Below are 14,650 nucleotides of genomic sequence, written 5' to 3'. Positions count from 1 at the left end.
TTGAAATACAAAGAAGCAAAAAACACTCAGCTGGAAAAGCAAAAAGAAAAAAGAATCCAAGAAGTTGAAGATAGTGTAAGGAGCCTTTGGGACAACTTCAAGCCTACCAACATCAGAATTATGGGGGTGCCAGAAGAAGAGAGAGAGCAAGATACTGAAAACCTATTTGAAGAAATAATGACAGAAAACTTCCCCCACCTGGTGAAAGAAATAGACTTACAAGTCCAGAAAACGCACAGAACCCCAAACAAAAGGAATCCAAAGAGGACCACACCAAGACACATCATAATTAAAATGCCAAGAGCAAAAGACAAAGAGAGAATATTAAAAGCAGCAAGAGAAAAACAGTTAGTTACCTACAAGGGAGCACCCATACGATTGTCAGCTGATTTCTCAACAGAAACTATGCAGGCCAGACGGGAGTGGCAAGAAATATTCAAAGTGATGAATAGCAAGAACCTACCACCAAGATTACTCTACCCAGCAAAGCTATCATTCAGAATTGAAGGTCAGATAAAGAGCTTCACAGATAAGAAAACGCTAAAGGAGTTCATCACCACCAAACCAGTATTATATGAAATTCTGAAAGGTATTCTTTAAGAAGAGGAAGAAGAAGGTAAAGATAAAAATTATGAACAACAAATACATGTCTATCAACAAGTGAATCTAAAAATCAAGTGAATAAAAAATCTGATGAACAGAATAAACTGGTGAATATAATAGAATCAGGGGCATAGAGAGGGAGTGGACTGACAATTCTCGGGGGGAAAGGGGTGTAGGGGGTGTGGGAAGAGACTGGACAAAAAGCATACACCTATGGATGAGGACAGTTGGAGGGAGGTAAGGGTAGAGGGTGGGGTGGGAACCGGGTGGAGGGGAGCTATGGGGGAAAAAAGAGGAACAATTGTAATAATCTGAACAATAAAGATTTAATAAATTAAAAAAAATACTGAGTATTCTGACCTATGAAGGTGGCAAATCTCTTCATTTAAGTCTACTTTCTCTCACTAATGGTTTCTAGTTTTCAGTGCGATTTTCATTATAAACCTTGGTGTCCTTGTTAGTCTTTAAGTCATGTGAATGTATTATCTATTAAGATCAAATTAAGAAATTGAATTTTAAAATACAATCTGTGCCTCAGAGGGTTGGAAATCATTTAAAATGCCTATTGAACCACCCCGCCCCTGCCCAGACAGTACCACAGGGTCACATGCTGAGGCCCCATGAGCCAAGACCAGGGGCTGGTCCAGCAGAGGACTTGTGGATCTTCACGGGAGACCCTCCCCACACCACCCTCCATGGGTCTGTCTGTCTGTCTCCCACTCGCTCTCTTTCCTTAGGAACCACTCCCCTTCCAGTTCTCATGGAAATCTCTTCCTCCTCTCAGGCCTGAGCTATGACATAAGAACTAAAGCATATTTTCTTCATCATTGATTTAATTCATTGAAAAGACAATCATGTGCCCTAGCCGGTTTGGCTCAGTGGATAGAGCGTTGGCCTGTGGACTGAAGGATCCCGGGTTCAATTCCGGTCAAGGGCACATGCCCGGGTTGCAGGCCCGATCCCCAGTAGGGGGTGTGCAGGAGGCAGCCGATCAATGATTCTCTCTCATCATTGATGTTTCTATCTCTCTCCCTCTCCCTCCCTCTCTGAAATCAATAAAAATATATTTTTAAAAAAGATGATCTTGCTCCATAGTCTTTATTTGTAACATATGAATGTCTTGCTGAAAATTAAAAATGTTTAAATGAAATGTTTCCTATTTCACCTTTTTAAAAAGTATAAACTCAGTGGTTTTTTATATGTGCATGACCTTTACATGTCTCCCCCTTCCTTCCCCTTTCCTAAGTGAATTCCTTGATCAGGAAAAAAGGTTCCCCACAACTATTTTAGTTCTTTGGTAACTAATCAAGTCACTGACTTATACATCACCAGGGTGGTGGTCCCAGGTGTGCTCACCAGGCATGAACAACTCGCCCAAGACCCTATTTCCCCAGGAGCGCTGCCCTCTTCTCCCCTTTTTGGCCAAAGGGACTTGAAGGAAGACAGAATGGTTTGTACATGCTGTGCTTCTGCCTTCAAATACCAGGAACGTCACGCAAACCCAAATCACTTCAGTCATTGCCGCCTGAAAAAGCTGCCTGCTAGAATAAACCTCAGGAAGTGTTTTTTTCTGAGAAGCTGGGGTGGGGTCAGGGAGGAAGGGTGGGGAGGCAGGCAGCGATCTTGCCAGGCAGCTACAGGCACCACACACAGCTGACTTCCCATCTATCTCAGGACCAAGGTGATAGGAAATAAGATGTCAGCCATTTCCCCCAGCCTGTAGCCGCCTATCTGGTGAATTAACATGCAGATCAGAAGCCGGAGTTCCAGACCCTTCTCTGCAGTTTAATAACTTCAGTGTCTTGAGGTGCACTTTCCTCGCCTATAAATGGGAATAATATGCTCATTCTACCTATTTTACTCTTGTTATGAAGATCAAAGGAGAGCTGGCATTGAAAGACATTTAATCTGCAGAGTACAATGGGAATATAAAAACAATGAAAATAGGAGTATTAATAGCAATAGTCGTGGGTCTGGTTTGGGGCCCAGCCTGCCCCATCTGAACTGCTGCTCTGGAAACTGCTGTCTTACTGAGCTCCAGTGGAGGGCCTGCCTGGGTGCTGCCCTCTAGCTTTCCTCCTCAGTTTAAGGTGGATAAAGAGATCGACCTCCAGCCTGACTGGCCTGGCTCAGTAGTTTGGCATCGACCTATAAACCAGGAGGTCACGGTTCAATTCCTGGTCCAGGATGTGGGCTTGATCCCCAGTGTGGGGCGTGCAGGAGGCAGACAATCATTGGTTCTATTTCAATGGTTCTCTCTCTCATTGATGTTTTTATCTCTCTCTCCCTCTCCCTTCCTCTCTGAAATCAATAAAAACATATTTAATTAAAATAAAAAAGATTGACCTCCAGGGCAGAGCCTTTATCCATTCTCTTGACAATTGATTCTATCCTTGGACTTCTTCCTCTCAGCTTTGAATTACCCACAGATTTTATCAGATCACCAGAATCCTCATCCAAGTCATTAATAAAAATATTCAATAGAGAAATAACAATCAAGACCTATGGCTCTCTACCAGAGACTTGCCCCAAGCTGACCTTAATCAAAATTCTTTTGATATAAATGTTCAGCAAGCTACAAATCCGCTTACTCTACTATCATTCTCTCCACCCCCTCCATGAAGATATGAGGATTCCTCATGAAGATAAAACCTGGAAGTACTGGCAAACCACACATCCATTAGATAGTGGCTACTCTTGATACTGTCATAGCAGCAGTAATGATAATAATAATAACAACAATCAAAATCAATAGAATAACTTTTGGTCCTTGCTCTCCCTTTCCTGACCTTTCTATCCAAGATGAATAAACTTTACTAAAATAAGAGGAAACCCCAATTGGTTTATCATAAATTCTTGGAGAAATTATCCTGCCAGAAAAAACTCCTGGGGAAGTGGGGCCGGGGGGGGGGGGGGGGGGAGAGCAGGGGTGAGAGGGAGATAAAGAATGGTTGTGGTTTAACTAAAGATCAACAGAATGAATTTTAGATACAAAAAGTGATTTAGGTTTAAAGTACAGGCAGTTTCCAGCTTATCCTCAGGTTTCAATTCATAGTTTATTTATTTTTCTTTTCTTGTGTTTTTTATTAATGAGGTGTATTATCTTTTTTAAAAATATATTTTTTATTTATTTCAGAGAGGAAGGGAAATGGAGAGAGATAGAAACATCAGTGATCAGAGAGAATCATTGATCGGCTGCCTCCTGCATTCCCCCTTACTAAGGATTGAGCCTGCAACCCAGGCATGTGCCCTGACTGGGAATTGAACCATGACCTCCTGGTTCATAGGTCGACACTCAACCACTGAGCCACACTGGCCAGACCAGAGTTTGTTTTTAAACAGGTTGTTGAGCAAATGCTAAGTGTACTCAACAACAATCTAGGGAACACTGATGAAGTTCTCTGGTCAGCCCCCCTCAAACTATTTACCCGCAATGAAGTTGAAATTGACTGTGAGCAATGTGAAATCTAATGAACCAGTGGTCGGCAAACTGCGGCTCGCAAGCCACATGGGGTTTGCCGCTCTGTTGACTAATGAGTTTGCTGACCACTGCCTTAGGGAAAAACACTTAAAAAACATTTTAATAATGTATTAATGTCTTTAACCTGAAGTCAAAACTTCTGGGTAAGGTTAATGCCTTACGCAGTGGTCGGCAAACTCATTAGTCAACAGAGCCGCAGTTTGCCGACCACTGTAATGAACAAACTGAACTAACAACCAAAACAGAGACAGACTCATAGATGGAGAGCAGGCTGACAGCTTAGAGTGAGGTGGGGGGCTGTTGGGGGAATAAAGGGATTGAGAAAAAAAGAGAAAAAGAACTCATGGACATGGACAACAATGTGGTGATTGTGGGGGGTACGGGGTAGGTGGAGGTGAAGGAGGGTATAGGGGAGATAAATGGTAATGGAAAAAATAAAGAGGGGGAAAGGGTAAAAGAGGACAAATATATGGTGATGGAAGATGATTTGACTTTGGGTGGTGGGAACACAATGCAATCAATATACAGATCATGTATCATAGAAATGTACACTTGAAACCTATATGATCCTATTAACCAATGTCGCTCCAATACATTTAATTTTTAAAAGTCCCCCCAAAAGACATTTACTGTGAGCAGCCTGAGCCCCAAGTCTCTTCAATGTCTAAGCTCTGAACCCCTTTATTCCCAGGGGCAGGTGGGACTTGGCAGCTGCCCATGTGCCGGGATCACATTAAGTTCAATGTCTATAACTTAAAATCATGTTTAATAGAGCCTCGTCCCCTTTTTCATGGGACTTACCAACAGGAACAGTGTCCCCATCCCTCACATCACCCATCAGTGCCTGAAGACTCCCACCTCTATGAGTACCCGAGCCTCACCTGGTGGCCCAGAAGGTAGCAGCCATTTATCCAACTGGTTTTCTTAAGCCTCAAGCTTTGGGCTTTAGGTATCCATCCTTCCCTGAATATTTTAATGTTAGGGATTGAGGAAGAGTAGCAGAAAACACAGAAAGTAAGAGACAGAATGTTGGCTGACAGCTGCTGTTCCCATCATCCCTCTAGGGTTTGCCCACTTCCGCACATAGGCTCTGGAATTTACAAGAGAATAATGCTTTAAAATACTTAAAACACAACTTACCGGATTGGTTCTCAGTCTAGTGAGTGATTAGCTTTGTCCATGTCCAACTGGCTTTCGTGGGGCCAGCAGAAGTGTGTGACCTTTCTTATCACGATGAGCTGTCACCTCGGTTTGAAAAGGAAATCTGGCCGGAGATGCTGAGAAGGAAGCAGAGGCTGGGGCCACGAGGGCACGTTCTTCTCTGCTCTCAGCCGATGCCTCTGTTTTCTGCTTTGAAAGGAAACAATGGCTCTTACCTAAGAGGCTTCTCCTTCCAGATTTTTGGACCAAGCCAGTAGGTGCTATTCCTGGGCTCCGGGTGATGAAGGTGTGTGGAGCAAACTTGCCTCTTCTACTATCTAGCCTGAAGCCCAGAAAATGTTCTGAGCTGAAGAAAACAGGGATGGGGGTAGGGAATTCCAAAACCATAGATCACAGGGGCCTCCATACTCATCCTCTACAAAAGTCCAACAGGGAAAAAACAAAACAAAAAAACGGCCAAGAGATTATTTATTAGGTATGTAAAAACTTTGTGTGTCTAAGCATTCCCTACAATCTTTTCCTAGTGAGTCATGGCTCACAGTGTGCAGAACTTCAATAAAGTCTTTGTCGAAAACAATTATGGAGAGGGCCCAGGCCTCTGTGGCTGGAGTTTACAGAAAGGTAGAGACTGGGGAGTGTGGGCCAGGCCTGACAAGGGCTGCCTATGAGGGCTGTGCCCAGGAGGGATCAGGCCAGGAACTCAAGACTAGATGAGGCCTGGGGTATGAAGCAGGAGGGCCAGGAGAAGGGGTGCTCAGCGGGATGGGGGCCTAGCACCCAATAGCTAGTGCTGACCAGAGCAGAACTCTTACAAGTTTTGGTAGAGGACACTTGCAGCTACCAGGCCGGAAGCAGAGATGACCAGAAACCAGCAAGGATTTTCTAACAATATGTCAGGACAAGTTAACTAGCTTTCAACTGTTGTCAGGGTTACTAGGTTGTTAAAACAGTCAAATACTGCAGATACAGGGTTTCTGGATTTCAGAAAGACATATACCCAGGCCTGTCCTGGGGTCTTCATGGAGGAGTGTGTGGCACCTGTCATTTGTGGGACAATTATAGCAAAAGAGTTCTTTTTTTAAAAATATATTCTAATTGATTTCAGAGAGGAAGGGAGAGAGAGAGATAGAAACATCAATGATGAGAGAGAATCATAGATCGGCTGCCTCCTACACGACCCACACTGGGAATTGAGCCCCCAACCTGGTCATGTGCTCTGACTGGGAATCGAGCCATGACCTCCTGGTTCATAGGTCAACGCTCAACCACTGAGCCACACCAACCAGGCCCAAAAGAGTTTTGATCAGGGTTCATTCAAAGGAGCTCTCTAGCGGAGTGCCACATGATTCTGTCTTCTTCCCTCTCTTGGTTGACACTTTTAGCTGAAAACACAATGATTGAATCACTAATGATACAGCACTGAGAGGGGTAGGGAAGAGGCCAAATGGCAGAATCGGCGGTCAAAAGAAAGCAGTGGGCCAAATGGTGATATATATATATATATATATATATATATATATATATATATATATATATATATATATGGTGGCCAGATTATTATGATCTCTGAACGCATAATAATCTGGCCACTCAGTGTATATCCTATACAATAAAAAGCTAATATGCAAATTGTCCCCTCGACCAGGAGTTCAACCAGCAGGCATGCCGGCCAGCCGCCCATGTCCTCTCCCCCTGGCCAGGCTGTCCAGACCCCACCCATACACGAATTCATGCACCGGGCCTCTAATATAAATAAATAAATATATACATACACACACACACACACACACACACACACACACACTGAGTGGCCAGATTATTATGCGTTCAGAGATCATAATAATCTGGCCACTCAGTGTATATGTGTGTGTGTGTGTGTGTGTGTATATATATATATATATATATATATATATATATATATATATATATGAAAATCAAGTTCCTAATCTTAGTTCCTCAACACTGACCTACAGATACAGGATGAGGGGGATGCTACTTAACAGTAGAATGCGTGGGAGACTGTTGAGTTTGAAAGGGTGTGGCCCCATCAAAGTTGGCAGCATTAAAGGAAGTAAAGAGTTCAGAAGAGGGGAGGAGATAGTGCCACTGCATTTTGTCATACATGCTTGATTCTGGGGGCAGAGAGAGTGTGACACCCCAAGGCAGGTGGACCAGAGATGAAAATGCTGAAGTAGGGACCTTCAAACCATATCCTAAGAGAAGCATTTGAAGGAAGTGGGAATGTTAAGATTTGGGGGCAATGTGTTAATAATCTTTAAATAATTACATTGTATTTTTTAAAAATATGTTTTTATTTATTTCAGAGAGAGGAAGGGAGAGGGAGAGAGAGATAGAAACATCAATGAAAGAGAAACATCAATCAGCTGCCTCCTGCACGCCCCCTACTGGGGACAGAGCCCACATGCATGTGTCCTGACCAGGAGGAATCAAACCAGCACCTCATGGTTCATAGGACGATGCTCAACCAACTGAGCCACAGTTGTTTTTACGTGAAAGAGGAATTAGACATTTTTTCTACTTTTGGGGAGAAATGATAGGGAGGTATACAAGGTGTCCCAAAAATGTATACACACTGTAACAGCGGATAGCTCAATTTTGAAAATGAAAAGTATTTTAATAAATACTGCCTTTATAATTATTCAAAGTGTGTGTATACATTTTTGGGGGGACACCGTATATTTTAGTTAGAACTTTGCAACACAGCAGGTGAGGCAAACTTCCGTGAAGGTTTTTAAAGGCTGCCGAGGGAGAGGGAGATGTTTCCAGAAACATCTGTGGCATCTCCTTTGAGCCAATGTTGGCAAGAGGTGAGTAGACATGCCAGTTCCTAAGGATGCCAGCAGCCACACAAGCCACTCCTTCTCTCTCTGGGGGAAACCTGTGGCTACCGAACATCTCTTCACCTTATTGATGAGGCTGCTAAGGAGGCAAATCTTAGTCAAAACCAAAGCCATGAGTCAGAGAAGTGTTCCTGGGGATGAAGTGATTTCAGGTTGAAGAGAAAAGAAAAGGAAAAGAGACAGTTGTCATCAGTCATTGCAGAGGTGGTTAGTGGCCCGTTGCTGGTGGGCTGGGATCACGGTTCTGGCTTGATGCTGAGAAGGCCCGTGACTTTGTTTGTGGAGCTCATGAAGGACCAACCAGACGGCACTTCCCTTCGTGGAAACCTGAGCACATCCACTGACCAACCGAACAGCAAGCATGACAGGGACCAAAAAAACGAGAAGGAGAACAAAATGCAGGCCAAGTGCTCCCAGTCTTCATCCCCGGGGACTCAAGAATGACACACGCCACGGATGGGACACAGAACTGAGGAAGAAAGGAGCCCATCTGGGAGTGAGGGTGACAGAGTGAGACGTACTGGCTGACGTTGGGAGGGACAGCGGGAACTTGATTTTCTCTGGGAAGTGTGTTACAATTCTTCCCTCGCAGGCCCCCTCAAGTAGCCCCCTTCAAACCACCTTCCTCGGAGGGCTGTGTTATTCCCAGTGGGGTTGCTGCTGAAATGTATGGAGCATTCAGTGTTTCCCATGTGGGTGGAGCATTCGGTGTTTTCCAGTGTCTCGTTGGATCCTAGGAACCACATGCATCCTCACTGTACCACAGAGAAACAAGACCCTCAGAGAGGTTAGTACACTTGCCCAAGGCCCCACAGCTGGTTTCAGTGGTCAAGTGCACTGGAGCCCTGGCTGCCTGATTCTAGCGCGGAGCCCTTAAGTTTTTGCACAGTGTCTCTAGAAGAAAAACATTTTGAATGCCCCACAATAGGAAAATCTTCGGCTCAGAACAACGACTGACGGGGTCAAAATCTGAAAAAGTTGAAGTACACAGAATATGAAGTATTTATTCACCAAGGTTATTCTAGGACGTCATCCTTCAATTTGTTCTATACAACTGTCTTAATGTTTCCTGTTTCTTTACAGCTTCATTACCTGATTAAACACAATTAGAATCACTAGAAACATCCAAATATGAAAGGCAGCCAAGCTGGGGCATGAGAATATGCACAGGAAGCGGTGCTTCTAGCAGAACTGAGATTTGTGTGAGTTAGGACCAAGCCAGGAATCTGTATAAACATTTCTAATATTGAGGATGTGAGAACACATACAGATCTCCAAATGAATCCCTCACAAACGTCAAGGATCTGCTTTAATTAGAGCTGTTTTTTAAAATGGACCAGTTCCCCAAATAAATTTTTAAAAAAACAAAACAAAAAATGTTATGTTCACACAAAAATCTGGATCTGAATGTTGACACGGCTTTATTTGCCCTTCCAGCTTTCTTGGAAAACTGGAAGCAGCCCAGATGTCCTCCAATGGCTGAATGGTTTAGCACACCGTGGTTCATCCATGCCATGGAATATTCCATGCTATGGAATATTCCTCAGCAATAAAAAGGAAGGAGCACCAGATGCATGTAACATCTTGGGTGAAACTCCAGGGAAATATTCTTGCTGAGCAAAAAAGCCAACCCCCCAAATATGATTCTATTTATAACACATTTTTGAAATAACAACATTTTAGACATGGAGGACAGATTAGCAGTTTCCAGAGGTTGGGAATGAGGACAGGGAAGGAAGTGGGTATGGCTATAAAAGGACAAAGGAGGGCCCTGGCCAGGTAGCTCAGCTGGTTAGAGCATCATCCTGATACCAAGGTTGCAGGTTTGATACCTAGTCAGGACAGGTATCTGATCCAGGCACTGGCCTCTAAGGAATGTCCTGAGTGCTGGGCCAAACCCAGAAGCCTCAGCTCTCTCCTGCCTCCAGCTGAGAACACCTGAAACTCCTGGAATGCGGAAGTGACTGATAATGATACAAATGTGCCGTGCACTTCAAATACCAATCTCCCCTCCACAAGAATCAACCAATGAATTCATAACTAAGTGGAACAACAAATCAATGTTTCCTTCCATCTCCCTCTCTCTCTCTTTCCCAAATCAGTAACTTAAAAGAAAAATATTTAAAAAATAAAAGCCCCTGCCCTAGCCAGCTTGGTTCAGTGGATAGAGCATCGGCCTACTGACTGAAGGGTCCCAGATTCGACTCCCAACAAGGGCACATGCCCGGGTTGTAGGCTCGATCCCCAGAAGGGGGCGTGCAGGAGGCAGCCTATCAATGATTCTCTCTCATCATTGATGTTTCTGTCACTCTCTCTCTCTCTCCCTTCCTCTCTGAAATCAATAAAAATATATTTTAAAAAATAATAATAAAATAAAAGCCCCTGTGGTGCTGCAATTTTGTCTTGACTGGTGGAGGACACATGAACCTGTCAGGTGACAAGGCGATATAGAACTACATACAGACACAATGAGAACAAGTAAAACTGGGTTGTAGCAACATCAATATCCTGGTTGCAATATCATATTGTAGTTTCATAAAATGTTACCATTGGGAGTAACAGGACAAGAGTACTAGGGATCTCTCTGAATTACTTACTACAAATGCATGAATCTACTATTATCGCAATCAAAACCTCTATTTTTAGAAAATGGACTGGACAGTTTCTGGTCCCTGAAGGATTCAAGCTCTGGCCAGATGCTCCCTGACTCAGGTGTTGGGGGATTAACGCAGTAGGTAGCCCCTACAGCGTTCAATCCTCCAGCTCTCCTGGGATCTTATGGGGAGTGAGACCCTTCAGGTGGTGAGGAGAAAGCTGAGCATCGCACAAAAGCCCTCCCTTTCTGCTGGTCCCATAAGCACACAGAATCAGGGGGAACTGGAATGTCCTCCCCAAAGAAGCTCATCCTCTCGTACCAAGAGGAAGAGGTGAGCTGTGCTGCTCTGAAGGCATCTGGCTGGACCATCTCTGTCACCACAGGCTTTTCCCTAAGGCTGGGGCTCCCCTGGGGTGCAGGGACTTGGGCCACTCCTCTAACAAAAATAAAACATAAATTTTCACATTGCGCCGAAACCGGTTTGGCTCAGTGGATAGAGCGTCGGCCTGCGGACTGAAGGGTTCCGGGTTCGATTCCGGTCAGGGGCGTGTGCCTTGGTTGCGGGCACATCCCCAGTGGGAGGTGTGCAGGAGGCAGCTGATCGATGTTTCTGGCTCCCTATCCCTCTCCCTTCCTCTCTGTAAAATATCAATAAAATATATTAAAAAAAAAATTTCACATTGCAAGCCTAAAACCCCAGGGTGACAAGGAGCAAACATGCTCCAAATAAAGGGACATTCTGGATGGAAAGTGAAGAGGAATATTTTGAGACCTAAGGAAGACACAGGAAAGAACTTGGATGCTCAAGGAGGTGAAGGGGGATTTTTGAACATTATTCTAGAGACGCCCTGAAATGCCCAGTTCCTAATCATTTCATGATCAGTTGCACCCGAAAAGTATCCTTTAACGAACCTCTGGAGCAGTGAGATGGGTAAATGTGAGGTGTCCTTGGTCCCCTTTTGCCCCTGTAGGATGACGCCGAGAGCCATCCTTTAGATCAACTTACAGAGAAGGTCCCTGAGGAGGGCAGCCAGTGAGGGGCCTGGGAGCTTCCTTCACTGTCTCTGGGATCCCCACTCGCCACTTGCCCTGTGTGCTTACATCCTGGACCCCCCACAGGCCCTGGGTGCTCTGATGCAGGCACGGGCCTCTAAGGAATGTCCTCAGTGCAGCCAAATCCAGCCACCTCAGCTCTCCTGCCTCCAGCGGAGAACACCTGAAACTCCTGTGAATTTGGAAGTGACTGATGATGCAGGAGTGCATTGTGCCCGAACACCAATCTCCCCTCCACTGGCATCTCAACTCCGCCTGCAGCTCCCCTCTCTTGTATCCACAGGTGCCCTCCATCTGTAAGCCTGACCCTCCAAGAAGGGATTTCTCTTGGGGTCTCCACAGGCGGGTAGGCACACGCAGAGGAAGGGGGCCCTGCCCTGCCTGGAATCCCATCTGCCCTGCCTGCGTGGAAGGCTTTGGCCACACAAAGCTAACACAATGTTACCTGCGCCTGCCTAGAAAGCCATTTTAAAAATGTGGCGAGGAGAGCCGAGGGAAGGGGAAGAGCGGGGCCCCAGTTCAGCCATTGTTCGCACACCAGCATTGTTCTCAGGCCTCCCGCTTACCCTGAAGGCCCCCAGGACCCCTGGGGAATCAAATGAGATTGTTTTTCCCAAGCTCGGGCTCTTCAGGTGTGAGCTGCAGTTCTAGGACGGCGACAGTAGTGACTGTGGCATTTCTGCAACAGGAAAGAGGAAGGAACTTCTGATCTGTGCAGCAAAGGCATCAACAATGACAATGTGCGCCCCCAACCAGCCAGCCGCAGAGGGAAGGGAGCTGGGTTTCCATGGTGATCAATCCGCAGGAAGCTGGCGACAGAGCAGAGCGTCAGCAAGAGGACTTTTCCCTCTGCTGCAAACACATTCCTCACTCCAGAGCTGGTTAGACGCCTGGCACCTCTCCAGGCTGACCCTCCAGAACCACAGGTAGAGGAAGAACGAGGAGGCTCTGCCAGATGGAAATCAACACTGAAAATCCCTGGCCACTGAGAGCGGGAGGAAAGGGGTTTCGGCTACTCTTAAAGGTATACATCGGGCACAGGTGCCTGGGCGACTCGGTGGGCCCAGCACTGTGTCATACTTGGGTGGCCATATGCTGACTTTAAAGCTCTTATATAGTGTATGCCACCTACACTATTCCATTTCATTAACTTACATTGTGCCCCTCACCATACTGGGTTCCATTATGAGCCCCACAGCATGGGTATTATTAGCCCTTTTATGGCAGAAGAACTGACCAGGTGAGGGAGAGCGCTTGGCCAGAAACAACCCATCAAGTAGAGATGGTTGCCACAAGCCACTTCTGAAGGTCTTCAGGGCTCTCATCTGAGACTTTCTCTTGCCAAAATCAGACTTTTTTTCCTAAGGAAAATTCCAGAATATTTTTTTAATGCTCTGAAATGTTATTTGTTCCAAGCCTCATTGGTCACTCTTCATTGTACCATGTTCTCATGCCTCTTGCCTTTTCATATGCTGTTCCCTCTGCTTGGAATGCTGTTCCCTGACTCTTCGATCAGTTAACTCCTGAGGGAGATGCCTGGCCCCTCCTTCCCAGTGGCTCAGACACCTTGCTTTCTGGGCCTCCACAGAACTTACCACACCATATGGTGAGCACAGAGTAGTGGTAAGAAAAGGTTCTTCTAGGCCCAGTCTAGCTGTGTGTCCTTGAGGGACTGACTTAACCTCTCTGGGCCTCCACTTTTTCATAGGCAAGATGGGGAGAACGATAGTATCTGCCTTATAGCATTTGTGAAGATTAGATGTTAACACACTTAAAGCACTTAGAAAACTCTATCACGTGGTTAGTGATCAGTAAACATCAGCTGCTAATGAATTAATTTTCCTAAAGCTGGAGCCATCTTCCATGCATATCCTCAGACGGAGATGCTTCAGCCCTCCGTGAGTGTTCAGCAATATGAACACTGAATGAACACGTCAAATAAACTCTGAATTCTTGGACGGCTGTTTTCAAGCTACCATTTATACAACAGACACAGGACTAAGCACCTTGACACTTCACTAAATATTTCAAGATGGAACCCAGGTAGCGAAAGACCAGCATTTTGCCAGTGGAGCACGAAGCAGCATCCTTGAATGGGCCCTTCTGATTTCCTGAGAGCCCCTCCCAACCTGCCGTGCTCTGGCTGGGCCTGGAAAGGGTCCCCACCCTCACTGCTGGGCCACAGCTGGGTTACTCACGTGGTCTGTAAACACCAAGAGATTCAAATATTCCACATACCTGCAAAACGAATGCCACTCCGATGGCAGAAGACAAACCACACCACCTTAGGCATCCAGTCTCCTCTGTGGTTTCGCTTGAGAAAGTGAAACCAAACTCTTCATGTAAATACCTTGATTTTAAACTAAATTGTAGCCCGGCCAGCATGACCCAGTGGTTGAGGGTCGACCTATGAACCAGAAGGTCACGGTTCAATTCCCGGTCTAGGCACATGCCCAGATTGCAGGCTCCATCCCCAGTGTGGGGCGTGCAGGAGGCAACCTATCATTGATTCTCTCTCATCACTGATGTTTCTCTCTCTCTCTCTCTCTCTCTCTCTCTCTCTCTCTCTCTCTCCCTCTCCCTCTCCCTTCCTCTCTGAAATCAATACAAAATATATATATATTTTTAAAATTATATTTTATTGATTTTTTACAGAGAGGAAGGGAGAGGGATAGAGAGTTAGAAACAGCGATGAGAGAGAAACATCGATCAGCTGCCTCCTGCACACCCCCTACTGGGTATGTGCCCGCAACCAATGTACATGCCCTTGATCGGAATCGAACCTGGGACCTTTCAGTCCGCAGGCCGACGCTCTATCCACTGAGCCAAACCGGTTTCGGCCAAAATATATTTTTTAAAATAAATAAATAAACTAAGTTGTATAACAGCCAAATC

The 14,650-nt window shown here is 45.4% G+C and overlaps 1 protein-coding gene across 2 annotated transcripts in view; it reads right to left on the bottom strand.

Moving 5' to 3' along the window:
• PECAM1 (platelet and endothelial cell adhesion molecule 1) overlaps positions 1-5,575 on the bottom strand; it is a 66,821-nt gene extending 61,246 nt beyond the window's left edge. The window contains exons 1-2 of one of the 2 annotated variants that reach the window (XM_080677187.1): positions 5,225-5,431; positions 4,966-5,047 (exon numbers count right to left, since the gene is read on the bottom strand). In XM_080677187.1, coding sequence (XP_080533313.1) covers positions 4,966-4,991 — 26 coding nt within the window. In that variant the 5' untranslated portion in view covers positions 4,992-5,047; positions 5,225-5,431. Of the gene's footprint in view, positions 1-4,965; positions 5,048-5,224 lie in introns of both variants that reach the window. The other variant, XM_080677189.1, reaches the window with a different exon arrangement.
• Positions 5,576-14,650: the final 9,075 nt, after the last annotated feature.

This window comes from Plecotus auritus (assembly GCF_963455305.1).
Source record: "Plecotus auritus genome assembly, chromosome: 7".
Taxonomy (NCBI): domain Eukaryota; kingdom Metazoa; phylum Chordata; class Mammalia; order Chiroptera; family Vespertilionidae; genus Plecotus; species Plecotus auritus.
The sequence above is the reverse complement of the archived record's forward strand: the minus strand, read 5'-3'. Positions and strand labels throughout refer to the sequence as shown.